At 39.5% G+C, this 27,721-nt stretch overlaps 2 protein-coding genes across 4 annotated transcripts in view; one reads left to right on the top strand and one right to left on the bottom strand.

Annotated features, from left to right (window-relative positions):
• LOC122756343 (TLC domain-containing protein 4-like) overlaps positions 1 to 23,812 on the bottom strand; it is a 153,834-nt gene extending 130,022 nt beyond the window's left edge. The window contains exon 1 of the mRNA XM_044005595.1: positions 23,687 to 23,812. The gene's annotated coding sequence lies outside the window, so the exon portion shown is untranslated. The remainder of the gene's footprint in view (positions 1 to 23,686) is intronic.
• ALG14 (ALG14 UDP-N-acetylglucosaminyltransferase subunit) overlaps positions 1 to 27,721 on the top strand; it is a 120,559-nt gene that overhangs the window by 332 nt on the left and 92,506 nt on the right. For all 3 annotated transcript variants that reach the window (XR_006356449.1, XM_044005598.1, XM_044005596.1), the window contains exon 2: positions 7,875 to 8,026. Coding sequence is in view for 2 of the 3 variants with exons in the window: in XM_044005598.1 (XP_043861533.1) it covers positions 7,875 to 8,026 (152 nt within the window). In the remaining variant the exon portion in view is untranslated. The remainder of the gene's footprint in view (positions 1 to 7,874; positions 8,027 to 27,721) is intronic.

The following is a 27,721-nucleotide window of genomic DNA, read 5'->3' as shown; positions in this document are numbered from 1 at the left end:
CCCGCCCCCCTCTGGTTTCCCTCAGGACTACAAGCCCCAAAAGACAACGCGGCTTTGTAGTTTCTCATTTCCCTTCCCCTCTCTCCCCTTGCCCCCTCCCTTTCGCCTTTGTTTGAAGCTTTGTAAGCTGTGGTTTTTATGAGCTACTGGCTGGGTTTGAATCCACGTTCAACTGGAGGCTTTGGGCGCCGTGATGTTAATGATCCGAATGAATAAGATGATCGATTTTAAAGCTAGAAAATTCAGGCCCACGGTCTCATTTTACAGATGAGGAAGTGGAGGCCCCAGAGACGTTAAGTGAACCGACCAGGGTCTCACAGCTAAGATTTGTACTCAGGTTTTCCCCTGTCTAAAGGTCAGCCCACTGTCCAACTGTATCCCCGAACACTTACTAGCTGTGTGACCCTGTTCAAGTCACTTAACCCCAATTGCCTTAAACATCCAGGGCCATCTCCAGTTGTCCTGATCTATATCTCTCCACTGGACCCAGATGGCTCTGGAGGAGAAAGTGAAGTCGGTGACCTTGCACTGCCTTCCCTCATTTAAATCCAATTCAGTGCAAGTCATGACATCAGGTGATGTTATGGTCCTCTTCGAGAAGAAAGGACAAACCACAACAACCACTGGCCGGCCCCCCCCCCCCCCGCCCCCAACAAACAGGCAACTAGAACTCAGAAGCTTCATTCACTCCTCTGTGGTTTCCTCCGTGTGAGTTTCCATCCCCCCCACCCCATGCAGGTCACCCTTGCCCGTGATGTGGGGTCCTAGGACCACCGATTTTGAGCTGGGAGGGACCTGGCCCCATGCCTTCCTTAGATGTAGAGACTGAGGCCCAGAGAGGTTATGAGCCGCTCTAGAAAGCAGCAGAGCTGGGCTTCAAACCTAGGTCTAAGGACTACAAATAAAGGAACTTGCCGCTGTGCCAGGCTCTGTCCCTTAGGAGATGGGTGGCCTCACTGGCTCCCTAGATAAATGTATAGGTATCTAAATATAAACTTAAATGTATGTGTATGGACACAAATGCAGAAATAAGTGCGTGTAGCGTGAAATGCTGAGGCAAAAGCCTGGTCTGGGAGTTGGATGGAGGATTTCATAGCCCCGCAGGTTACTGGCATTCACCGTCCCCCAGTACCTGTGTGTGTGTCTACACATACGTATAAATGCAAACATACTGTGAAGCTACAAGCATTTATTAAGTGCCTACTGTTTGCCATCTGTACTAGTTACTGGAGACACAAATGAAAAAAATCCCAGCTAAGGAGTTTACCAGGAGAGACAGTTATAGCTATAAGTCATTTACTTACAGTTTTATATATACATGTTTATTTGTATATGGCTTGTATACATATATTTATGTACACACCCATTTGTATTTATATTTGTGGATATTTCTATAACTATACATTTATGTTTGTGTATATATAAATATTTCTATTCCTATGCATTTACATTTCCTTATATCCCTATGCATTTTTATTTATTTAGATTTCTATCCCTATACATCTCTATTTACTTATATACCTATTTATTTATATCCATATCCATTTGTATTTTTTGTATCCCTGTACATTTTTCCCCTATACACTTTATTTACGTGCCTCTACAGTTATATTTACTTATATGCCTATGCATTTATACTATTTATATTCCTATATTCTTGAGTTCAAATCTGGGCTCAGATACTTCCTAACTGTGAGACCCTGAACAAGTCACTTAACCCTGTTTGCCTCAGTTCCTCATCTGTAAAGTGAGCTGGAGAAGGAAATGGCAAACCACGCCAACATCTTTGCCAAGAAAACCTGAAATAGGGGCAGCTAGGTGGCGCAGTGGATAGAGTACCGGCCCTGGAGTCAGGAGTACCTGGGTTCAAATCCGGCCTTAGACACTTAACACTTACTAGCTTTGTGACCCTGGGCAAGTCACTTAACCCCAATTGCCTCACTAAAAAAACAAACAAACAAACAAACAAAAGAAAAAGAAAACCTGAAATTGAGTGGGACATGACTGAAAAATGACTTAACTACAACAAAATCTATGTATACATTTATTTTTATATTTGTTTATATGTTTATATTTAGATATTATTCACATATTGTATATTTGTATATTAATTTGTTAATGTTAAATAATATATTTAAATTATTTTATAATATTTGCTTTTGTGTTATTTAAAATAATATAAATTACCATATTATGTATTTTCTTGTATATGTATATATTTGTATTTCAGTCTATATGCATATACATTTATATTTATTTGTATATGTGTTTGTTGATGTTTATATGCATTCATATTTACATATACTTATATAGATAGCACTTAAGATTTGCAAATGACTTTTATATCCTCTCCATTGATCTTCACAACAGTATTATTATATTTAGGTTGAAATAAAGCAAATCGTAAGTATTTACAGTAAACCCAATCTAAGAAGTATTTAAAACATATAATATCTTGTTAAGAGAAAGGAATTGGAAAGGCTGTGGGAAGACAGGCATACTAATTAATATGCTCTTGGTAGAGCAGCGAATTAATTGGGCCATCTATTCAGGAAAATAATTTGGATTTATATTAGAACAATAAGTAAACCATCCATAGCCTTTGACCCAGAAACTCCACTATTATGCTCATACCTAAAGAAGATCAAAGAGAGAAAAGTCCCACTACTTTTTGTACTATTAAAATTGGAAACAAAAGCATGCCCATCAATTGGGAAATGGATAAACAATTTGTGCCCTTCGAGTGTCATGGCGTAGTGTGTTGTAAGAAATTACAAATATGAGGAATTCATAGAGACGTGGGAAGATTTGTATGAACAAAATGAAATAAGCAGAAATAGAAGGGGTTGCACAATGACTATGATAAGATAAAGAAGAGCAACACCAATGTGCACTGGTGTTCCAGTTCAATGCAGTGACCAGCCTTGGTTCCAACAGACTGATGATGAAACATATTTTTTTGTCCTCTTGGTAAAGAGGGGTGGGCACTATAAATGCGGAATGTTGTGTATATCATCAAGCCCTCATCACTTCATCAGGCCCTCATCACTTCATGCTGCTTGTTGGTTTCCCTGCCTCTGGTCCCTTCCCATTCTAAGCCTTCTTCCAAACAGCTGTCAGATCTTTCTGAAACCCAGCTCTGTCCTATGCACTGTCTTATTCATTCCATTCCAGTAGCCCCTGTTGCTTCCAGGATCAACTATAAAATCCTCTGTTCGGCTTTTCACAACCTGACCCTTTCCTCTCTTCTTACACCTTGCTTCTCCAGTAACACCCGATTCAGTGACAGTGACCTTTTGCTATTCCTTGAACAAGATACAACATCTCTAGCTCCTTTGCATTTTCACTGACTGTTTCCTATACCTGGAATTCTTTCCTGACTCATCTCTGCCTCCCAGCTTCCTTCACCTCTCAACTAAAGTCTTACCTTCTGTAAGAACCCTTTCCTAGACCTCCTTAACCTTAGTGCCTCCCCTCTGAGACTTACCCTAATTATCCTCTAAACACTTTGTTTATACATAGTTGTTTGCATATTGTTTCCCTTATTAGACTGTGAGGTCCTTGAGAGCAGAGATTGGTTTTTGCCTTTGAATCCCCTGAATTTAGGACAATGCCCAACACATAGTAGGTACTTAATAAATGCTTGTTGTTTTGACTTGACAAGAGTGGAATATTGTATACATCATTATGCATAGCCATTTTGTTGGTCACTTTGATGCTGGGGAAAGATATTGAGAAATTATTTATGCCCATAAAAAGATATTAATAAACCTTTTTTTTTGAAGAAAATGGAATACTGTGTGACCCTAGGCAAGTCACTTAGCCCTCATTGGCCCGCAAAAAAAAAAAATAGAATAGCAAAACACATGAATTTTGTCTACTCTTATGTGGAAAGTTCAACGTAGATAGATGCAGATCATTATGTAGGTAGATGGTCATCTAGAAAAAAAAGAGGTGACAGCTCAGGTGAACAGAGACAGTTGGTTCTGTGATACTGGGGTCTGCAAAAATTTGGGGTTAGAGGAATAAAGGAAAATCAAATTGTTACATCCGAGTCCTGACTAGTACAAATAATAAATCCCCTCAAGTGGTCATGTGTATTTGAATTTGAAGTACCTTAAGTTGTAATTGTGAAAGATATGGTCATTGGTTCCAACCCAGTAGAAACATGCAGTACAGCTTTGAATAATGCAACTACTTGGGGCGGCTAGGTGGCACAGTGGATAAAGCACCAGCCCTGAAGTCAGGAGTACCTGAGTTCAAATCTGGCTTCAGACACTTAACACTTACTAGCTGTGTGACCTTGGGCAAGTCACTTAACCCCAATTGCCTCACTAAAAAACCAAAAAAAACCAAAAAACAAATAATGCTACTATTTCATGAGACTTGTTATTTATTCACTTTAATTGGAATGTGGCCATATATCCATTTAAGATTGTCTTTAGGCATTGTGGCGATAAAGTTTTAGAGGATTGACCTAACTTTCAAGATAATGACATGTGAGCATGACTTTTTACCTGGCAATAAAATTTGTGCCTGCTGAACCCTGAAAATGTAAACTGTTAATTAAATGCTTTGAAACTCAATCATAAAACAAGGGTCTCCCTGAGACACTGTGTATAGGGAGAAAGGGAAAAAAGCATTTATTAAGCACTTACTATGTGCCAAGTACTCTGCAAAGCACTTTACAAATATCTCATTTGATCTTCACAGTAAACCTAGGTAGTAAGTGCTATTTCCATTTTTCATTTGAGGACACAGAAGCAACACTGAGGTTAAGTGATATGCCATGGTTCACATAGCTGGAGAGTGTCTGAGGCAGAATTTGAACTCAGTTCTTCCTAACTCTGGGCTCAGCACCCTATCTACTGCACCACCACCAGCATCTGTAGAGGTAAAAAGGAATTGTAGGACCTATTCTAACTAAGCCAAAGAGAAGATGAATAGCCTATTAATAAGTTTTGGCAACTTACTATCTGAATGTGTAACAATCACATATCTTTTTTCTGGGCCTCAGTGTCTTCATCTGTTTTTAGAGACAGAGACTGAGAGAGTATACCTCTAAGATCCTTCTAAATCAAGGGTTCTTAAGCTGGGGTCAGTGGGTAGTGTCCATAAATGCGTGGGAGGCAGGGGGAAGTGACATCTTTATTTTCACTCATCTCTAACTCAAAGTTAGCATTTCCTTTGGTTATTTCTTTCTTTCTTTTTTTTTTTTAAGTGAGGCAATTGGGGTTAAGTGACTTGCCCAGGGTCACACAGCTAGTAAGTGTTAAGTGTCTGAGGCCGGATTTGAACTCAAGTACTCCTGACTCCAGGGCCAGTGCTCTATCCACTGTGCCACCTAGCTGCCCCTCCTTTGGTTATTTCAAACATTATTCTGAGGAGGGGGGTCCATAGGCTTCACCGGATTGCCAAAGGGATTTGTGACCTAAATTAAGAACTCCTGCTCTAATTCTCTGATCCAAAAGTAATTAATCTGTCACACTTTTAAATAAAATACATTTCTTTCTCTTTTTATCAGAGGAGGTACCACATTGTACATGTGTAACATATATCAGATTGCTGTCTTGGGGAGGTGGGAAGGGAAGGGAGAGAGGGAGAAAAATTTGGAACTCAAAATCTATGAAAACAAATGTTGAAAACTATCTTTACATGTAACTGGAAAAATAAAATACTATTTATTTGTTTTTTTTTTTTTTGTGGGACAATGAGGGTTAAGTGACTTCCCCAGGGTCACACAGCTAGTAAGTGTCAAGTGTCTGAGGCCAGATTTTAACTCAGGTCCTCCTGAATCCAGGGCCAGTGCTTTATCCACTGCACCGCCTAGCTGCCCCCAAATAAAATACTGTTACAGCGGAGGTACCATGGTGTGGTTTGCATTTAATCTTCTTCCTAACATATATAAATGTATTCTGTATATTATGTGAATGTGTATGATAAATGTATTTATAAGTATATAAATAAAACATGTATAAATACAGTAAGAACCATAATTTTAAAAAACCACGATCTTTCAATAAGTACAAACTGAGCATTTAGCACAGTGCTTGGCAATGAGTAAACACTGATAAAATCTTGCTGGCTCACTTACTGAACGCACCCTGTATGGTAGGCAGCCAGGTACTGTGCTGGGCTGAGGGGGTCAGGATGTACAAAGGATTCAGGGTAAGTACCCAATAATCTTGGGGATGAGACTCAAGCATCTAGGGGTGGGAGAGAAGGAATCAGGTGACATCTGATATAGGAGGTGGTATTAATAAATAATCATGTACCTTTATTAAGTACCAGGAGGGTATACTTGGAAGGTTTCACCTACAAGTCAGATGGAAAAGGCCAATAGTCCTAAGTATGCTTTAGCAAAGCAGATGATGATGTGTCTTTTGAAATGTCACTTTTTCTAATGAAAAATATCAGAAAAGGGAAAAGGACCCACATGTACAAAAACATTTATAGCTGCTCTTTTTGTGGTGGCAAGGAATTGGAAGTTGAGGGGATGCCCATCAATTAGGGAATGGCTGGACAAGTTGTGGTATATGAATGTAATGGAATACTATTGTGCTGTAAGAAACAATGAGCAGGAGGAGTTCAGAGAAACCTGGAGGGTCTTGCATGGGCTGATGATGAGTGAGATGAGCAGAACCAGGAGAACATTGTGCATAGTATCATCAACATTGTGTGTTGATCAACTGTGATAGACTAGATTCTTCTCACCAATCCAACGGTACAAAAAAGTTCCAAAGGGCTCATGGAAAAGGCTCCCCAAATCCAGAAAAAAAAAAAAAAAGGAACCGTGGAATATGGACGCTGATTGGACCATACTATTTCTTTTGTTTTTGGTGCTGCTGTTTTTCTTTTTTGAGGTTTTTCCTTCTTGCTCTGATTCTTGTATAACATGACTAATGAAGAAATATGTTTAATGTTATATATCAGATTACCTGCTGTCTAGGGTAGGGGGGGGAGGGAAGGGAGGGAGGGAGAAAAATTTGAAATTGGAAATCTTATCTAAACAAAGGTTGAAAACTTTAATTAATTATTTAATTAAAGAATTTTTATAAAAATAACAGAAAAAAATCAGCTTCTGGTATTAAACAATTTGATGGTGCCAGGGATTTTGTTGGCAAGAACTTTATTTCCTAGATCTTTAGGGATGGTGGTGATAGCCCCTGCAGGAGTAGTTGTGTCTTTACAGGGGTTGTTTCCCTGGGTAGGGCTTAAGGGAGCTATTCTAGAAGCAGTACCAATGGTTTGGGAGGTGGAGCCACTCCCAGGGCTCTTGGGCCTTGTTGCCCATTCAGTTGATGTTGGTGATGGCAAGGAAGGTGGGCCCCTCATCTATGATGAATGCTTCCTTCTATGACAGCTATGGAGGGCAGGCTGAAAGCAAATGGGGTCTAGGAATTACTGCTGTTCCCACAGCTCTTGGGTTCAGGGTCCTCTGAGCTTTCTCCAGAGTTTCAAAGGGAGGTGGCTATTTTACCCTCCTAGTACAAGCCACCCCCTGTCTCTTCCTCAGGGTGCCCTGCTGTTTTGGCTAGGCTGGCTTCTCTCTCCTTCCCTCAATAGATGGACGTTGGGGATGGCTGGCCCCTTTTTCCATAGGAGTTGCTTGTCTGGATGGTTTCTGCAGTTGCTGAGCCAGAAGCAGGACCAGTTGGCTGGATTCTGCTGCCACCACTCTGATTTGATGGTCCATGAAGGCAGATTAATTAGTCTCTCTATTCCTTACTTGTTTCTTAGAAAAGAATCGGAATCGTAGTCCTCTATTTAAATATTTCCTGTAAAATAAGTTGGGCAAATAGGCCTACTGTTTGTCAATTGTTGATTTACACTGTATATTTCTTAATCTATATGATTTTCAATATTGTTTTCAGGTGGGCACACCACAGAAATTCTAAGGCTGCTTGGTAGCTTGTCTAAAGACTATAATCCAAGGCATTATGTCCTTGCTGATACCGATAAGATGAGTGCTGTTAAAATACGTTTATTTGAAGAGAAGAGAGCTGAGAGAGACTCTGAATCCTTGGTAAGTCAGTCACATTTCTAAGCTATATGTAAGTTCTCATGGGGTTTAAATGCAGTTTATTGAATGCCAAGTTAGGTATAATTATGATTATTATTGAAATTTAATTTTGACTTCTTTTAGAAAAGGATTTTAGCAAAAGTGTAACTCCAGAATTAAGTTTATGAGAGTACTTTTTTTTAGTCTTGTAAACATTTCATTAATTTAAATACAGGAAATTTTAAGTGAAAAAGGTTTTCTACCTAACGTCTAGAAATTATTCAACTATTTTAAATCAGGTTGTTCCCTGAACTTGGGGTTTATGTTGACTGTAGCATCATGGAAATGTACATATGAGTTTACTTAGCTCATTAAAATTCTTTGTTGACTTATTGTCAGTTTGGGTTGTTTTCTAACTAATTCTTCTATTATGCTCCAAATTATATTTTCATATGCCTTGAAATTCATTTGTGTATATTCATTTATGTGTATTTATATGTATTATACTAATACTTTTTAATTTAAATGATTTTATAGCATCATAGATTTAGAGCTGAAAAGGACCCCAGAAGTCATATAGTGTAACACCTTATTCTAGCTTGAGAAAATGAGGCCGGAGGTTATAAGTGTCTTGCCCAGGGTCATGTAGGGCACAAGGGCAGAATCAGGGTATGAACCCAGGTCTTCTCACTCTAGAGCTGCCTCCTCAAAACTGAACATCGGTATAACCCACAGAGTTTACTTAGCAATTCAATTTAAGTGAATTTCTGTTAATACATCATTATGTTGATGCCATCACATTGTAATGATCAGTTATTATAAAAGGAAGAACAGGGTAGTGGCCTCTGCCGTGTCCTGGCTGTGAGATCCTGGGGCACATCCCTGGACCACTCAGGACCCCGGACAGTTCTCCCAGACTCCTGATGGTAGGGAGGGCGAACTTCAACTTCCCTACACCAATGAAATCACAGACCTCATCCAAGATAAGTGATCATCATACCTTTCCAGCCTCTCCCTTCAACTGCTCATTGAGATTTTGTTATATTTATTCTCTTTCTCTTCTTCCTCTGGCTGTCATTAGTGTGGCATCCATCCTTCTAGATCTGATTGTGTCATTTGAAATATTAGGGGGAAGCCTGTCTCTGTTCTAAGTTATTGGGGAACTTACCCGGGGTTTCTAATATATTTCTACTTATAAATTAGATGCTATTGCACCAATTTTGGCAGCAAGCATTTATTATTAAATCATATCAAATGTTAGTAAAGAACTGACTGCATTTAAGGCAAGCTGAAAATCCCCAGCACCAGAGGGAGAGGGAGAGGGAGAGGGAGAGGGAGAACCCATGGCTCCAAAGTTCAGAGGTCCTACATTACCTAGAGCTAAAGAGAGAGGGAGAGAGCGGGGACGGGTAGCCATCTCCTTTGGCATCCCAGCCCAAGAGCATGTAAGCCCCTTGAAGACTAGAGGAGAAGCTGCTCTTACATATTGTTCAAAGCTAATTGTCTAGCATCATTCAAATCTATGGGTTGATAGGACCTGAGGGTGGGCCATATTTATTTATTTATTTTTGGCGGGGCAATGAGGGTTAAGTGACTTGCCCTGGGTCACACAGCTAGTGTCAAGTGTCTGGGGTCAGATTTGAACTCAGGTCCTCCTGAATCCAGGGCCGGTGCTTTATTTACTGTGCCACCTAGCTGCCCCAACCTCCCTTTCACAACAAAGAGAAATATTTCATTCCTTTTTTTTTTTCTGTTAAATAATGAATTCTGTCCCCAGTTTAGGGGAAAAAAAATTCTAAAGCTTTCTTAAACAGTAATCTTTTATGTACATTGGATTCTATTTCTGGTCTGTTTTATTTCATTTATCTGCTTTTTTATCTGCCCAACCTCAGATAATTTTGATGATAACTACTTTGCAAGAGCTTTAAAAATAATAATTTTGATTTTTACATGACAATCATTTTCCATTCATTCATTCATTGTCTCTGGTGACATTTTGGTTGAGATGGTTGAATTTTTTTTAGATACAATACCATGTCACATGTAAATAATGATATTTTGACTTTTCAATCCCAGTGTTAATCCCCTTTTAAGTCCTGTTTTGTTACTAGAGTTTCAAATAATATATCAAATAAAACCAAGAGGAAAGGGCATACTCTGCTTTGGATCTGATTTTACTTGAAATGCTTATGGTGTTTCTCCACTGAATGCTATTTTGTCTGTTCTGCTATCTTTTACACCATAGCCTGACAATGTATGATGGATTAGGGAAAATATGAAACCATGATATATTAGAAAGAGCCTTGCTTTGACATTTATAAATTACGTGACCACGGGCAAAATATTTAATCTCCAATTTACACATCTGAAATATGGAGATAATAATACTTGTACTACCAAACTTACAGATTCATAAGGAGAAAGTACTTTGTAGATCTTAAAACTATATGAACATGAGTTTAAAAATTATTGTTACAGTGAGGCAGCACACAATGAGGCACACAATTCCTTTTTGGTGTATTTATGGAAAGTACATACCAAAACACATTTATAAATAAATCTGCTATCCTTTTACCAACAATAATTCATAGCTATCTTTTCCTTTGGGGGTAATGAGGGTTAAAATTCTTTCACTGCTGTATGTAAGCCAGATTGCTTCAGTTAAAAATAAAAATCAAAAACAAATATTTTTGCCTTTTTGAGAAAAATACAAGCCTTCCTAAAAGAACTGAAATAACTCTCCCTCCCTCCCTCTTTCCCTCTCCACATTGTTGTGGCCCAGTTGAATGTACCCACTGTTTTTGTCTGATGACCAGGATAAAGTATTCATGAACCCCAAGTGAAGATCTTCAGCTTAGGGGTTTGCTTTTTGTTAGTTTTCTCTATAAAAATTCATTTAAAAATTGGATCCTGTAATGACTTGGGGCTCTAGTTGGATGTGCTACTAGGTAGAATAGAAATTAGGCCATGGTAGCATGGTAGGGGCTCCAGCGAGTGAGAGGTGCTTCAAAGGAACAGATCAGTTTCAGCAGCAAGGACTGACCAAGATGGCAAAATGGGAGGAAGGACTGTGGCCCAGCACCCCCCCCCCCCACCTCTACAAGACTTGGCCCCAACCACCATGTGACTCAGAGACTGGATAAGTCAAGCAGCAGGACCTTGGTGTGGTTGCTCTCATCATGAGCTCCAGGAGGGGGGGATGTGAAACTCAGTCCCCATGCAAATAATATCTTTATGTTATTATACACAGAAAAAACTATAAATAAAATTATAAATAAATAAATAATAAGTAATAGTAATAAATATATTAATAAAATAATAAAATGCAACCCTCTTTTAGAATAATCATAACTAGCATCTTACAGCCTTTTAAATTGTGCTGAGTACTTTATAAGTATTATAAATATAAATATAAATATTTTTATCACAACAACCTAGGAGATAGACACTATTAGTCTCATTTTACAGCTGAGAACACAGAAGCAGACAAAGTTTAAGTGACTTGCCTAAAGTAACACAGCTAGGGAGTGTCTGGAGCCTAATTAGAACTCTGCTTTTCCTGACTTCTGGTCCAGAACTTTATCCGTTGCACTACCTAGTTGCTTTTAAAATGAGAAGACATAAGAATAAATGGACCTTTATTTAACATGGTAACTAGACATATTGAAAACCAAAAGCCAGTATTTTATGTAATGGGGATAAACTAAAGTCCTCTCCAATAAGAACAGAGGTGAAACAAGGAGAGTTGTTGTCACCACTTCTATTTGATACAGTACTAGAAATTCTAGCTCTAGCAATAAGATAAGAAAAAGGAATTGAGAGAATAAGCATAGGCAAATAAGAAACAAAATGAACACTTTAGGCAGGTAATATGATGGTGTTCTTAGAAAACCTTAAAACATTAACAACAAACTATTTGAAAAAACTTGTAACTTCAGCAAAGTTGCAGGACATAAAATCCACATAAATCATCAGCATTTCTGTATATTAGCAATAAAATCCAACAGGAAGAGATAGAAAGGGAAATTACATTAAAAAACTACAGAACAAGATACATAGGCATTATAAGAACACAACTACAAAATACATTATGGAAGTATCAATAGATCTAGTAATTGGAGATATACTAATTTTTCATGGGCAGTCCAATAAATAAAAATTGCAAAAAAAGACCTTAATTTGCTTATTTAGTGCCATAACAATCAAATTTCTAGAGGAGTACTTTGTAGACTAGGAAAAAAATTAACAAAATTCATCTGGAGGAACAAAAGGTCAAGCATCTCAAGGGAAATAATGAAAAAAAAATGGAAAGAAGGAGGTCTAGATACCAGATTTCAAACTATACTACAAAACAGTAATCATCAAAAACAATCTGATACTGATTAAAAAATAGAGATCAATCAGTTGAACAGATGAGGGCTATTCCATACTGAAGCAAAACAACCTAGTAGTCTAGTGTTGGATCACTCCAAAAACCCCAGCTACTGTGGTATTTTGGGAAAAAAAAAAAAACTGTTGAGAAAATTGGACAATAGTCTGGTGGAAATTAGATTTAGACCAGCATTTTATACCATACACCAAAATAAACTCCAAATGAATATATGACCTAGATATAAAATGTCACATAAACAAGTTAGAGGAACAAGAAAGAAATTACCTTTCAGATCACTGGATGGGGAAGACCTCACAAATAATAGATCCTCAAACAGGAACACACAACATAAAAGAATTTATTACATAAAATTAAAATGTTTTTGCATTAGCTAATCTAATGCAACTAAGATTAGGATGAAAAAGCTGGGAAAAAATCTTTGCAGCAAGTTTTTCTGGTAAAGGTCTCATTTCCAAGATGTATATATGTATTCAGATTTGAAAGACTAAAAGCCATTCCCCAATTGGTAAATGGGCAAAAGAAATGAGTGGGCAGTTCTCAAGGGAATAAGCTATCTGAAGCCATATGAAAAAATCTTTTCAAATCACTAATAACAAAAGAAATGTAAATTAAAGCAACTTTTCTACCTCATGTCTGTCAGATTTATAAAACTGACAAAAAATAAAAAGGTAAATGACAAATGTTTGAGTGGTTGCAGGAAAACAGGAGGTACATTGATGTACTGTTGATGGAGTCATGTTGGTTGCACCATCCTAGAAATCAGTTTGGAACAAAAATGTAATGTAATGCATAAAACATAGACTATACGGTTGCAAATTAAATTCAGGAGTAAAAAATTATTGCCTTTTTCCCTCAGAGCAAGGTAGACTTTTGGTAAAGGACGACTTCTTCAATATCAGGTTTTCGGTGGCTCATCATTTATAGTTTCATTTTCTATTTCATGATGATGTCTGTTTATGTTGAAGGATAATGGCTGATATCAGTTTTAAGCATGGTCATTGAGAAATTCTCTTTTGAAATAAGAATATAGCTTATATGTGTATGTTTTTACTGCCTTTCCCCCCCAATTACATGTTTTTATATTCTCCAGAGAGGGGAATCCTCAAAAGTATTTATTCAAACTAAACCGATGGACCCTCATTGAATCATGGAAATATTTGGTGACTTGGTCACCCTGGAACACTAGAGGCAGAGAGAAAGTTTTTGTTGTTGTTTAAAACAGTGTAATTGTTGGTACCAATTTGAATCATAGGTGGTCCCAGAGAAAACTTTATCTATAACGTGTGGAAGTTGGATTCTGAAGCCCCTTATAGCTCTAACATTCTGTGATTGTGCTGTTTACTGCTAATTACAAATTGAGATATTAGGGGGGCAGCTAGGTGGTGCAGTTGATAAAGCACCAGCCCGAATTCAGGAGGACCTGAGTTCAAATCCAGTCTTAGACACTTGACACTAGCAGTGTGACCCTGGGCAAGTCACTTAACTCTCATTGTCCCGCCCCCCCCCCCCCAAAAGAGAGAGAGATATTAGGCTTTGACTTCTTATAACATAAGAAAGGAATATGGGCTGTTTACAGTTTGCAGAATAGAGTTGTAGATCCATTTACCCCCTGAGAAGACACCTGATTGATCTACCTAGGAAACTATTTGAGCATATTTCTTTTAACAAAACTAAAAAATTTGTAAGATGAACAACAGCCATTAATATGTTTGAATTATGCACCTGAAAAAAATTACTGTTTGATCAGCTCATCTGAGGTTCATAGTTAATTAATCACTTTACCAACTTAGGGGAAATGTTCTAATTTGCCAATAACCTAAAGAAAGAGCAGTACATCAGAGGGAACAAAGAAGTAAGTGAGAGCACTATCTCATGCCTGTTACTGATTTTGCATTCCTATTCTCCTCCTTTATATCTTGGATAACAGAAGTACTCCAAAGATTTTGGACTTTATCATTCCCATTTTTTAAAATTCACACTTATTTCTTTGTGAAAGATAAATCCTTCAGAAGTCTCAGTTTCTCAATATAATAACTAAGTGAAGCTGCCATTTTGAGAAAGATTACAATATGTTCAGTTTAGCACAGTTTGTATGTTTCGTTTTGATTTGGGGACTGTTGAGCCCAGTCTGGTTTTTATTTATTTATTTATTTTTGGTGATGCAATCTGGCTTAAGTGACTTGCCCAGGGTCACACAGCTAGTAAGTGTCAAGTGTCTGAGGCCAGATCTGAATTCAGGTCCTCCTGAATCCAGGGCTGGTGCTCTATCCACTGCGCCACCTAGCTGCCCCCTTGGTTTTTCTTTTTAAAAAATTATTGTGGGGCAGCTAGGTGGCGCAGTGGATTCAGGAGGACCTGAGTTCAGATTTGGCCTCAGACACTTGACACTTACTAGCTGTGTGACCCTGGGCAAGTCACTTAAGCCTGATTGCCTCACTAAAAAAAAAAAAATATTGTACTGTGAAGTTTTTGGGTAATAAGATATTGCCCTGCTTCCTTCCTCCTGAGCTGGAATGGCACCTCTAGATATGAATAAGAGAAAAACAAAAAAGCCCAACAAAATTAACAAATGTCCTCTATCCATGGGGGAACTCATTTACCTCAACTTTGAAACCTCTATCTACCCTGATTGGTAAATGAATGAGCAAGCAAAAACTCAACTGGTCCATTATATCTATCCAATTCCAGACTATCATACCAGACTATTTTACACCCTACCTAGCTGTTCACCTTAGCCCATTAGCCCTGCTATCTAGCACCCTCCCCCCTCAGTAAACAAGCCAATATTCTCACCCATTGTCTCTGGAAAGGGTGTGTCAACCGAATGCCATTTTAATCAACTCACCTGATTGCTATAACTCAGATAGACTTCCCTTCACTTACCACCTTTCCTATACATGCTTTCCCCGCCAAGGAGGATGTAAGCAAGAATTAATTGCCTTGCTTTTGTATTTGTATACCCAGGACTTAGTACCATGCCCAGCATATAGTAAACACTTAAGTGCTTTTTCATTCATTTAGTCATAATCGGGTTTGAGATTTTTTTTCCATGTCTTTGTTATTTTTCCTTCCTTCAGATCTCATGAGAATTGATTCTTCAGTGCCCTTAAAATTGTGTCTTCTCTAGCACAGATCTCTTCAAATACTTAGTTCAATCCAACTGCTTCAGGCAATTTCAGTTTCCTCTATAAGCACATCTAGCATGTGTGTGATGTTAGAGTTCAAATATGGTGGTTTCGTGCTCTTTAATGGTGAAAAGACTTGGTTATAAAAATCTTAGTAGATCCTTTCCATCTTTCATTTGCTCTTTTTTTCATCCTTAAATGTTTTGGGATAACATGGCATAGTAAGGTCTCTTGCCAAGCTTTCTTTAAACTTACTTTTTAATCTTTACTGTTTGTCATTGTATTATGGGACAATACTGCTCATAATTTCTACAATCCTTTTCAATATCACAGTCAAGTCAGGCTTTAACAAATGACATTACACAGTAGATCACATCTTTTATACATACATACATATATATATATATATATATATATATGATGTCAGATTTCTTGAAAGATCTCTCAGCTGGGTGGCTAGGTGGCCCTGGATTCAGGAGTACCTGAGTTCAGATCCGGCCTCAGACACTTGACACTTACTTGCTGTGTGACTTTGGGTAAGTCAACCCTCATTGCCCCACAAAAAAAATTATTTTAAATGAAAATGTTTTTTAAAAAAAGATATGTCAACTAAGTTTATTCAGCCTTCTGAAAATTAAAATTAAACAAGGAATAAAATAGTGAATTTATACTTGCTGAAGGTATTCAAAAGTATCTTGGAGAGGATACAGCAGCATAGGGTTTAAGTCAAAGGATTCCTTATGGAAGGTGAAGGTCTCCATATGCTTCTGTTTGCACTTAACATTGTCTTGGTTGCTTCAAGCTCTGGAACATTGCAGAGCCTCCTAAATGAGATTACTATTCATTCAAAAGAGTTTGTCCTAACTATTCACACTGGGAACACCAAGTCTATTATCTAGACTGAAATGCAGTTGTATAGATAACCCATAGTGTGGGGCAGCTAGATGACACAGTGGATAGAGCACCAGCCCTGGAGTCAGGAGTACTTAAGTTCGAATCTGGCCTCAGACACTTAACACTTACTAGCTGTGTGACCCTGGGCAAGTCACTTAACCCCAATTGCCTCACAAAAAAAAAAAAAAAAGAACTGATAACCTGTAGTGATTGGCCATCAGTATACACCAGTGCTATAAATGAAAAATAAGTTGGGCCCAAAGCTGAAGAAGGAAAAACCGAGCTGGATTGCCTTTGGGAAAATTACAAAGTTCTTTGAATGGTTCCTCAGTTTCTTCCTGAACTAAAGGCTCTCTCTTTTTTTTTTTTTTTTTTGCTTTTGTTTTGTTGGTTTTTTTGGTGAGGCAATTGGGGTTAAGTGACTTGCCCAGGATCACACAGCTAGTAAGTGTCAAGTGTCCGAGGCCGAATTTGAACTCAGATCCCACTGAATCCAGGGCCGGTACTCTATCTACTGCGCCACCTAGCTGCCCAAGGTTTATATTTTTAATACCAGTATTCTTCCATTGATATTGTGGAGTTGTAAGTAATGGAGTGCTACAACCTTTGAAGAAATGGCATTGTAGATTTCCAAATGGTAATGGAGAGGTGTGTGGTGGGTATGAGTAGGCTGTAACATTACAAGTAAGTAATTAAGAGGTGTAAAGAACATCATGAAAGAACTGTATGATTGGAAAAGAGATGTTCTTGTCATCTGACAAGAACAAGGGATAAATGGTGGATAGCCTGACTGCTTCACTTGGTAATTCCAAGATATCAGAACTCAAGGCAGGCCCCTACCATTTTCACTGGATCCTATTATAAATTTTATAGGAGGACTCCAGGAGGTACGGAGGGAATGCCTATATTGATATGATCAGACCCACTTGAGCATATTGTATACTGTCAAACTGTGTTTGAGATTCTACATTTAAATGGTGTTTACAATAACCACCTATTATTTCATCTTTTGTTATACATTCAGCAATTAATTGGGGGGGGCGTGGCAATGGGGGTTAAGTGACTTGCCCAGGGTCACACAGCTAGTAAGTGTCAAGTGTCTGAGGCCCTATTTGAACTCAGGTACTCCTGAATCCAGGGCCGGTGCTTTATCCACTGCGCCACCTAGCCGCCCCAAAAATTAATTTTAACTCTTTCTCCTACATTTTTAGTTTAAACTTACGTATTTTTTGTCAGTTCTGAGACATTTTAGGTCTTAAATAACAAATAACAATTTCCTTGATGATTTCCTGAAAAGACAACTGAGCCAAATACAACTTCCTAATAATATATCATGTTACTGTGGGGTAATATGGGGCCTATATCTTTTTTTTTTAATCTTCATTTCTTAAGATAGTGTAAATGAATCAGAAAATTTGCTCCTTCCTGAACCATTAACAATAATGATGCTTTGTGTTTTTCTAGTGCATTTCATATACGTGTCTCACTTCAGAAATATTTTTACATTACTTTTTACAATGTTTTGGTAAGAAGCCAAGAGTAACATTTTCAGCAAGGCCTTCTTTTAAAAAAATATATGAAGTAAAATTTTCACAGAAACTTTAAGACAAAAATGACCAGCCATTAATCATTTATTTGAATTACACCAGAGCAAAAGAATGCTTTCTATAGTTTGACTCATAATTAAATTTGGATGATCAGAATAGAGATTGCAAATTGCTTTTGTAGTTAGGTTTTTTAAACTAATTTAATAAATGAATTTGATATTTAAATGCTGCAGTCTACCAACCTGTATCAGATTTAAATGCATATTAGGCATCTTAGCTACATTTTATATTGGTAATATTATTTAAATAATAACTGTTTTTAATTAGAGCCTGAAAATTCTTTACCCTGACATAAGTTGAGGTCAATAATTTTGATTGCATTAGGTTCACAAAAGAAATGGATTAGCAAAATATATGTCCAGTAATTCATTTACCTTCTTAGGATTTATGAATTTATATGATTTCACAAATCAAAAAAGAGAAAAGATTATGCCATAAAACAAAGAAAAAGAAAAGTCTGTTATTTAACATCTTTGCTGTCTTTCTCTGAAGACTTCAGATAATCTTCTTCTTTTTTTTTTTTTTTTTTTGCGGGGCAAGGAGGGTTAAGTGACTTGCCCAGGGTCACACAGCTAGTAAGTGTCAAGTGTCTGAGACCGGATTTGTACTCATGTCCTCCTGAATCCAGGGCTGGTGCTTTATCCACTGTGCCACCTAGCTGCCCAGATAATCTTCTAAGAGAAAGCAAGTTTCTTCTGGCTAGCAGCAATTGAGACTAGACAATAAAAAGGAATCAGGAAGAATGGGCTAACTCTAAAATTACACATGTAAAGAAAATAATTTGAAATGTCATCTAAAGAAAGCAAAAATAATTTTCCACAGGGATTACTTCTAAAGCAAATAGTAGCCAAAGTAAAAATTTCCACTAAAGGAGTTGGGAGGAGGCAGCTAGATGGCAGTAGATAAAACACTGACTGGCCCTGGATTCAGGAGGACCTGAGTTCAAATCCAGTCTCAGACACTTGACACTTACTAGCTGTATGACCTTGGGCAAGTCACTTAACCCTCATTGCCCTGCAAACAAACAAACAAATAACAATAAAGGAATTGGGATCTTCATAGAGGCATCTTCCAGATGCAGCTGCTGAACCAAATGGCTTTATAGCAATGAAAATGAAGCAAGAAACTAAATCTTTGTTCACTAAAGGTTGTGATTGCTTTCTCGGCAAGACTCAGGAGGAAAGTCCACATCAGCAATGTATGCAAAGAAACAGGGTTACAACAATGAATGTGTTCATTTAAAGAGTAATAACCCTTCACCACTCTGTAATCCAGCCAAACTGGCTTTCTCTCTGTTCCTCACAAAGGACACTCCAACCCAGTGACTTTGCACTGTCCATCCTGTAAGCTCAAAATTAACTCTCTTTTTCCTTTTGTCACATAGTCTTCCTCCTCCTTTAAGGTGCAGCTCAAGGAAGGTCTCTTGCATGAAGCCTTTCTTGGCACCTCCAACTGCTAATGTCCCTCTTTCCAACCTACTTGTATGCTGTGTGGTTACTAATGGTCTCTTGATTGCCAAATTCAATAAGTGGCAATTATAAATAAATAACATATGTTTTTCAGAAAAAAAAAACTTAATAATGAGTATGATGTTTTTTCTCAGTCCTCATCCTTTTTAATATTTCTGCAGCCTTTAACACTGTTGATCACCCCTTTCTCCTTCTCCAAGTTTTTGTGACATTACTATCTCCTGGTTATTCCCTTACCTGATTCCTCCCTCTCAGTCACCTTTGCTGGTTCTTCATGCAGGTCATGTCCACTGACCAGGAATATCTCCTAAGTTCTATTCAGGGCTGTCTTCTTTTCTCGTGCTATACCATTTCATTTTATTTCATCAATTCCTATGGATTCAGTTATCATCTCTATGCTGGTGATTCTCAAATCTACTTATCCAGCCCTAACCTCTCTCCTGATCTCTAGTCTTACATCTCCAGCTACCCATCAGACACGCTGTAGATATTTAATATTGCATTTAACTTAAAATTTAATATTCCGAAGCTGAAATCTTCCCTCTCCCCCTCAAATTTCCCATTACTTCCCTGTTACTATGGAAGACACCTTCCCATTCCCCCAGGTTTGCAACCTAGATGTCATCCTTGACTCCCCACTCTTTCTCACCCTCCATATCCAATCTGATACCAAGACCTGCCAATTTAACATTCTCACTTCTCTCAAATATGCCCCCTTCTCTCCTCTGACACAGGCACCCCTCACACAAGGGCAGTAGCCAGCTGGTGGGCCTGAGTGCCACAGAACTTGTCACTCTGATCCGTTGTCCGCCCAGCTGCCCCGTGATCTCCCGAAAGGGCAGAACTGATCATGTGATCCTCTACTCATTAAGCGCCAATGCCTCCCTATCACTTCCAGAATCAAATACAAAGTCTTCCGTCTGTTGTTCAAAGCCCGTCATAACCTGCCCCCTGCCCCCGCCCTTTACCTTTCTGGCCTTCCACATCACGCCCCCCCTCCCCCCCACCCCCCACTCTTCAGTCCAGTGATACCGGCCTCCTCGTTGTTCCTGGAACAAGACACTCCATTGCAGATGAGGGGCATTTTCCCGGGCTATCCTCCATGATTAGAATGCTCTTGCCCTCATCTCTGCCTCATGGCTTCTCTGGCTTCCTTCAGGTCACAGCTAAAATCTGGCCTTCTTTTCAGGATACTTTCCCAGTCCTTAAGTCTGGTGCCTTCCTCCCTCTCTCTCTCTCTCTCTCTCTCTTGGTTTGTTTTGGTTTTTGGTTTTTTTGGTGAGGCAATTGGGGTTAAGTGACTTGCCCAGGGCCACATAGCTAGTAAGTGTCAAGTCTGTGAGTCCGGATTTGAACTCAGGTCCTCCTGAAGCCAGGGCTGGTGCTTTATCCACTGCGCCATCTAGCTTCCTCCCTTTCTCTTAATCATTGCTGTTTTTCTTATCTATATCTCATTGGTACATAATTATTTGCATGTTGTCTCTTCCATTAGATTGTGGGTTTCTTGAGGGCAGAGACTGTCTTTTGCCTTTCTGTGTGTCTTCAGTGCTTAAGTATAATGTCTGGCACTTACTTGAATCACTGAGTGTATATGTTATATATGCCCCCCTCCCCCCCCCATAGAACATAAACTTCTAGCGAGTAAACGTTATTTCATTCTTAATACTGTTATCGCCAGTGCTTGCACAAATGCCTGGCACATTATAGGTATCTAATAAGTACTTACTAATTTGTTCTCTACCTCTGCGTATTCCATGCTTTCATCCCTTCCTTCTATCTTTGCCATAGATGGACCACATGGTGAAATTTACAGTACAAAAATTTTAAATTTTGTATTTCCTGAATAAAAAATACCCTTTGGGTTAGCTAGGTGGCGCAGTGGATAGAGCACCGGCCTTGGAGGCAGGAGGACCTGAGTTCAAATCCGACCTCAGACACTTAACACTTACTAGCTGTGTGACCCTGGGCAAGTCAACCCCAATTGCCTCACCAAAAAAACAAACAAACAAAAAATTCCCTGTGTATCTTAGCATGGCAGAACACATTTATTCGTGAAATTTTATTGCATAAAGCAAAAGGTATGTTATTTTAAAATAGCACAGGACATTACTATTTGGCCTCTTTGCATTCCCAAGGCCCTGAATCAAATTTCCTAGATTGGTACAATGATCCCTCAATAAATGTATGTATACATTTGAACTCATATGGAACTATTTCAGTAGCATTCTCATACCTTCTGGAAATTGGTTTTCTACTGAACGGCATTCCCTGGACAAATGTCTGGGAGAAAGGTAAATAAAGTGTTGTGATATCCAAGGACAGAATCATTGTTAAAGCAGGGATTGTGGAAAGATTCCTGGAAAAGGTCATCTTTTGCTTGAGTTTTAAAGGATTCAGTAGGAAATGGACGGGCACATTATAGGATGGGATGGGGGTAGGGTCAGTAAGGCTCATTAGGCACCAAGGGACAGAGGCAGACAAGTGCAGAATCATAGGGGAAGGCCAGTAGTCGAAGGAAGAATCCCCCTGCAGGCAGGGATGGACATGGACTATGCAGAAAACAGTGAGTGGACCAGTTTGGGAGTAGTAGGAGTTAAATGTGGAGAGGTAGGTAGGGGGAGATTGTGGGTAGCTTTGAATACCAGGCTAAAGAGTTTAGACTTTATCCTCTAGCTGAAAGTTTCTCACCAGAGGGTTGATGTGCACAGAGGTATGTTTTAGGAAGATTGATATGACAGTGTATGACGGATTAGAGAAGGAAGAGAATGGAGCCTGGAGTGGCCTCGGGCACTTTCCAGCAGCAGCAGCATCTTCCTTCTCTAGCTTAAAAGGCCAGTGAGAACAGGAGCCATACATTCTGCTTCTCCTATAATGCTTAGCTCTTGTTCTTTGATCCTGGAGACTGGGAAGGAGGTGGAGGAAGAAATCAGTGCCAAAGGACTGCTTCTACCAGCTTGAAGCAATCGTGCCAGGAGCAGACAACAGTGGGCCCAACAGTGTTAATGTCGAGCTGAAGAGCTCCTTCTAGAGCAAAGGGCTCTTAACCCCTTCAGCAGTTTCATGAAGCCGTCTTAGAATGTTTTTAAATAATTGAAGGAAATACTAAATTTCAGTTAAGGGTTAGTAAAAATAAGGACGTACCTTTTTTTTTCCTTATCCAGATTCACAAATGCACTTGAAACCTATCCGTGGTTGTGAGCAACAAGATTACACACTACTTTGTGTACATCTTCTGGCATAAGGGAATCCCTCCTGGGAGGACATAGGATTCCTCTGTTGATCCTTGCTTTCTGCAACTGGGCTCACTCTGCCTTACTCCCCTAGCGCAGGTGTAGTTGTCATTAAGTCTTTGTCCAGGGACCTGCTTTATTATAAGGGAAGGCCCATGGACCAACCAGAGTGTTGGGGTAAATAACCCCTTAACTGAGTTTGGATGCTGAGAATAATGTGTAAGACATTAAGAATCAGTTCAATGCAAAGCTCTTAGAAGCAGGGGAAAAGAGGGGTAAAGGGAGACAGGAAGGGGGCCCCAACATACAACTCAGGCATATACACTAACATATAATATAACTCATGGGAGGAAGGTGATATATTGGGGAACACAGAGACATGGGTCCATTCATCAAGAAGGAGGCATTTCAAGGTGCCCTTCTGAGAATGGGGTTCATGAACTATAATTTTAAGTGCCCCCCATGGAGCTGACGAATTTGCATATCACAGGTCAGGACAAAATACTATTTGGGGGGGGTCATTATCAAAGAGAAAGACAAGCTGGTGGTAGACAAAATATTATTTGGGGGACACACTCGTGCTAAACTTTGAAAAACATTATTGTCAGTATTTTTCCATGCGTATGTTCTATAAGCTTACAGCCTCCCTTACCGGGATACCATTGTGAGGGGCTCAAGGCTGTCAGACCTAATCTTATAACATGGACTATACATTTTCTCTGATTCCCTACAGTGTCTCAAACCTCCCCAAAAGAGAAATTATGTGCCAAAGATGAATCAGTTTCAGCTGTTTCCATGGTCCAAGATGTCCAGAATCCCAAACACCGTTAAAAACAAAACAAAGCACCCACATCTAGGAATTGACACTGATCCTGAGCTAACCGCACACCCCTCCTCCACACTGCTAGCGATTAACCACTCTAGTAGAACCAAGGACACAACACAGGCTTACATCAAAATTCATACCTACGTCCTAGTTCTTCCTCCCTCTTTCCAGTGCGGTAGAGATCCTGGCTCCAGGCTGCAGAAGTTTGCCTGGACCTTGACAGACAGCTTTGTCACAGCCCTTTAGGAGCCAAAGCCTGCTGGGGACTGCAGCGTGGAAGCACTAGCACTGCAAAAAGCTCTGAACTTCCTTTGCCAGGAAAAGCAGGCTCTGAACTTGTGCTGGGCCAAAGAACTAAGGAACAGAGGGAGTGGGACAGGTCACTGTGACGGAAAACTGTACATGTAGGGGGTTGTGCAACACCACCAAGCCTGAGAGAAAAAGCGCAGCACCTAGCTGGGGCTTTTTCTGACCTCCCAAAAGTCAACTGGGGCAGAGATCAAAGCTGGTGAACCATGAACTGCCCATTGTGGGAGAAGGCTAAGACATTCTGAGATCCAGCCCCCAAAGAAAGCACAATGCAAAATGAAGGAAAGTGATCTAATACTTGATGAGACAGACAGAGGACCCTGTGGAATTTAAGGAGAACATAAAACCGCAATGTGCCATTCCTGAGTGGTTTAAAAGAGAAACGAAAATTATGAAAGCTGAATTTTTGTCTCATACAGCAAAAATGATAAGCAGAATAGAAAAACTTGAATGTGTGATGGCAAGCCTCACTAAAGAAGCAAAAGAGAGAAGAATAGATTGGGAATGCAAATACATGGAACCTAGAAGAAGAAAAGCAGAAAACAAAATCATTAAGAGAAAATATGCTCACTATGCAAGCAAAACATAGGAATCTCAAAAGACAGGATGTGTAGAGACAACCCTAAGGATCATAGGTCTCCCAAAAGAACATGACAGGACTAAAAAACCTTAACACCATAATGAAGGGAATATTAGAAGAGAACTGGCCAGCCTTAAAACAAGCCCAAAAGGGGGCAGCTAGATGGCGCAGTGGTAAAGCACCGGCCCTGGATTCAGGAGTACCTGAGTTCAAATCCACCCTCAGACACTTGACACTTACTAGCTGTGTGACCCTGGGCAAGTCACTTAACCCCAATTGCCTCACACACAAAAAAAAGAAAAAAGAAACTACCAGAGGAAAAACTCCTAGATCTGATGGATTCACTGGAGAATTCTATCAAACTTTCAAAGAATAGTTAACATCCATAATTCCTAATTTAGTCTCAAAAAATTGAGAAAAGAAAGCACCCTACCATAACCCTTTCATGAGACAAATATAATCTGATACCTAAACTTGGGAAAGATTAAACACAGAAAAAACACCATGGGTCAATATCATTAATGAACCAAAGGTGCTAAATCTGGGAGCTCAGCAGAAATGTGAGCACTTTAGGTCTATAAGTGTTGATTTTGAAAAGACATTGGTTGAGCAAAGACAAAGCCTAAGGAGGTGAGTCACAGATCTGGAACTGTGAACAAAATAGCTATAGCCAATAGGACGACAAAAAGCTGAGTAAAGAGAGGGGGAGTTGGTGGAGTTAAACAAGCAGAATTGTCTGCTGATCAGTTCCTTCTTTGTGCACCGGATCATTGGTCTCTACATCTGATGGGACATTATGACAGTAGTTCACATTTATAGTGCTTTGAAACAACCCAATGGGGCAAATGCTGCTGGAATTATTATCCTCCTTTATATGTAAGGAGTGCTGGTCGTTTTCTTCTGTGTAGAAGCATCTGTCCTTTAGTTGGCACTGGAGGAAGGAGAACTGGTGTGGGGCAGCAGTGCCCTGGCACCTGCCCAGAATACTGTTGAGTAGCTATTGAGAGTATGAGCCACCAGATGGCGCACTTAGCTGTAACGACCAGCCCAGACCTCACATGCATAAACCCAGCCTCCCAGTACCTGCATAGTTTTCTCTCAGCTACATCTGGTGTTCAAAAAAAAATTTTTTTTAAAAATATGGTTAGTGAACGATGTTTCACAAATCTGGATGTAAAAGGGTGTTTGAGAAGCATCCTTCCCTGCAGAGATTACCACTGTCATGAAACTGGATAAAATGGGATTTGGCAGTGGGTTCTAGACATATTCTGAAATTACAAAGGTGATTCATTGTTGTTGTTTGTCCTTCATTCTTTTTTTTTTTTTTTTTTTTTTTTTTTTTTTTAGTGAGGCAATTGGGGCCAAGTGACTTGCCCAGGGTCACACAGCTAGTAAGTGTTAAGTGTCTGAGGCCGGATCCGAACTCAGGTACTCCTGACTCCAGGGCCGGTGCTCTATCCACTGCGCCACCTAGCTGCCCCTGTTTGTCCTTCATTCTTGAGGAGGACCGTGACAGATGTCTTTTGCAATTTGTCATGAATTGGATTTAAGTGATGAAGGGCTGTGCAGAGTCACCAGCCTCATTCTCTCATCCAGAGCCATCTGGGTCCAGCGGCAAGATATAGATCAAGATGAATGGAGATGGCCCTGATTCCAAGTACCTCCGTTAGGGAGAGCAAAACTTCATATTAATAAACGTGTCCAGCCTTAGTTCAGTTCAGCAACAAACACCGAAGTTGTCAAGTTCAATAGATCTCACGGATCTTTAATTATCAAGCTATTTAGTCTAGTCTAGTCCTAGAACCACAATTTCCCATTATAGAAGAGTGCACTGAAGTAAGGGAGATGTGTAAAACCCACATAGATGTGTCATGGTGTGTGAATTGTCACCAGGTACATACATCGTTAATAGTAACCTCGAGTGAGCCGGAGCAAATTCTTTTCCTAGGACACACTGCTGATTCTCATGATCTGAAATCCAGAGCTTAGACTCCTTATTCTGGAAATCATACTAGGTGGTTAATTCACCTGAGTACATAAGTGATTTCCAGTGTATGTCTTCATTATATTTTGGCACCTAAGCATTCCCAATCCCCTTTCATTCTAATGTCTTCTCTCTCTTATTTCCAGTTTATCCTGCATAGCTTGTTTATACACAATTGTTTCCCATACTACATTGTAAACTCCTCATGGACAGGAACTCTCTTTTGTCTTTCTTGGTGTCTCCAGCACTTAGCATGGTGTCTGGCACGTAGTAAGCATTTCATAAATGTTTATTGACCAGCTGGCTGACCCAGCTTGAACAATGCCTAAAATAAAGAAATGCATTTTTCAGAGGGTATTTTAAAAACTTAATAAAATAATCATTTTGGGTTCAAAATTTCATCCAAGTTTGAATATCCAAAAATAATATTCTTAGGCATAAAAACTTTTAAAAAATCTTTTTAAAGTGGCTCATGAGGGGGCGGCTAGGTGGCGTAGTGGATAAAGCACCGGCCCTGGATTCAGGAGTACCTGAGTTCAAATCCGGCCTCAGACACTTGACACTTACTAGCTGTGTGACCCTGGGCAAGTCACTTAACCCCCATTGCCCTGCAAAAAAACCCAAAAAAACAAAGTGGCTCATGTCTCCATTTCCCAATGATTTTCTTCTCAACTTCAGGTGATGACCCTCCCCCCCCAACAAATGCACAGTCCCAAAGTCAGTGGAGAAAGGGGAGGGATTATCTTTCCAACACCGCCCCCTCAAGTTTCTGGTGTTTCTGTAAGCAGACCATCAGAGTATTCAATTAGGAGACTTCTGGGCCTTTTCCTAGGATATTTACTGACCCAGACTTCCACTACTCCTCCTCCAGCACAAACAGCACTGTCTCCCACCTTATCTGTCACTTGTGTCAGGTGTCTCTGGCATCCAAGTAACTGTGGTTTCTCTGGCAGTTTGGGCATCCCCAGATAACTAAAGAAGGAAGGGCCTGCTACTCCTGCAACCACAGGCAGAACAGCCCTGACCTGGAGAAGTTTATCACCCATATGGGCAGTCTCAGGTTTGCTTGGCAGTCTTGTCTAATCCTTTGGTTTTAAAATACCCTGGTCAGCAGTACAATGAACGCTGGCAAAGTGTTGGCCACTGAATTTATATTAATCCCTTGAGGCTACACAAGCTAAAATTTTTCCCTCCTTTCCACCCACCCCCTTCCTGAGGAATGCTAAGCAAGACAAGCCTACCTAATAAGGTGTAACATCATCTGAGAGGCTAGGTGACTTGTCTGAGGTCATATGCCCTAGG

Source organism: Dromiciops gliroides, chromosome 4 (assembly GCF_019393635.1).
Source record: "Dromiciops gliroides isolate mDroGli1 chromosome 4, mDroGli1.pri, whole genome shotgun sequence".
NCBI lineage: Eukaryota > Metazoa > Chordata > Mammalia > Microbiotheria > Microbiotheriidae > Dromiciops > Dromiciops gliroides.
The sequence above is the reverse complement of the archived record's forward strand: the minus strand, read 5'-3'. Positions and strand labels throughout refer to the sequence as shown.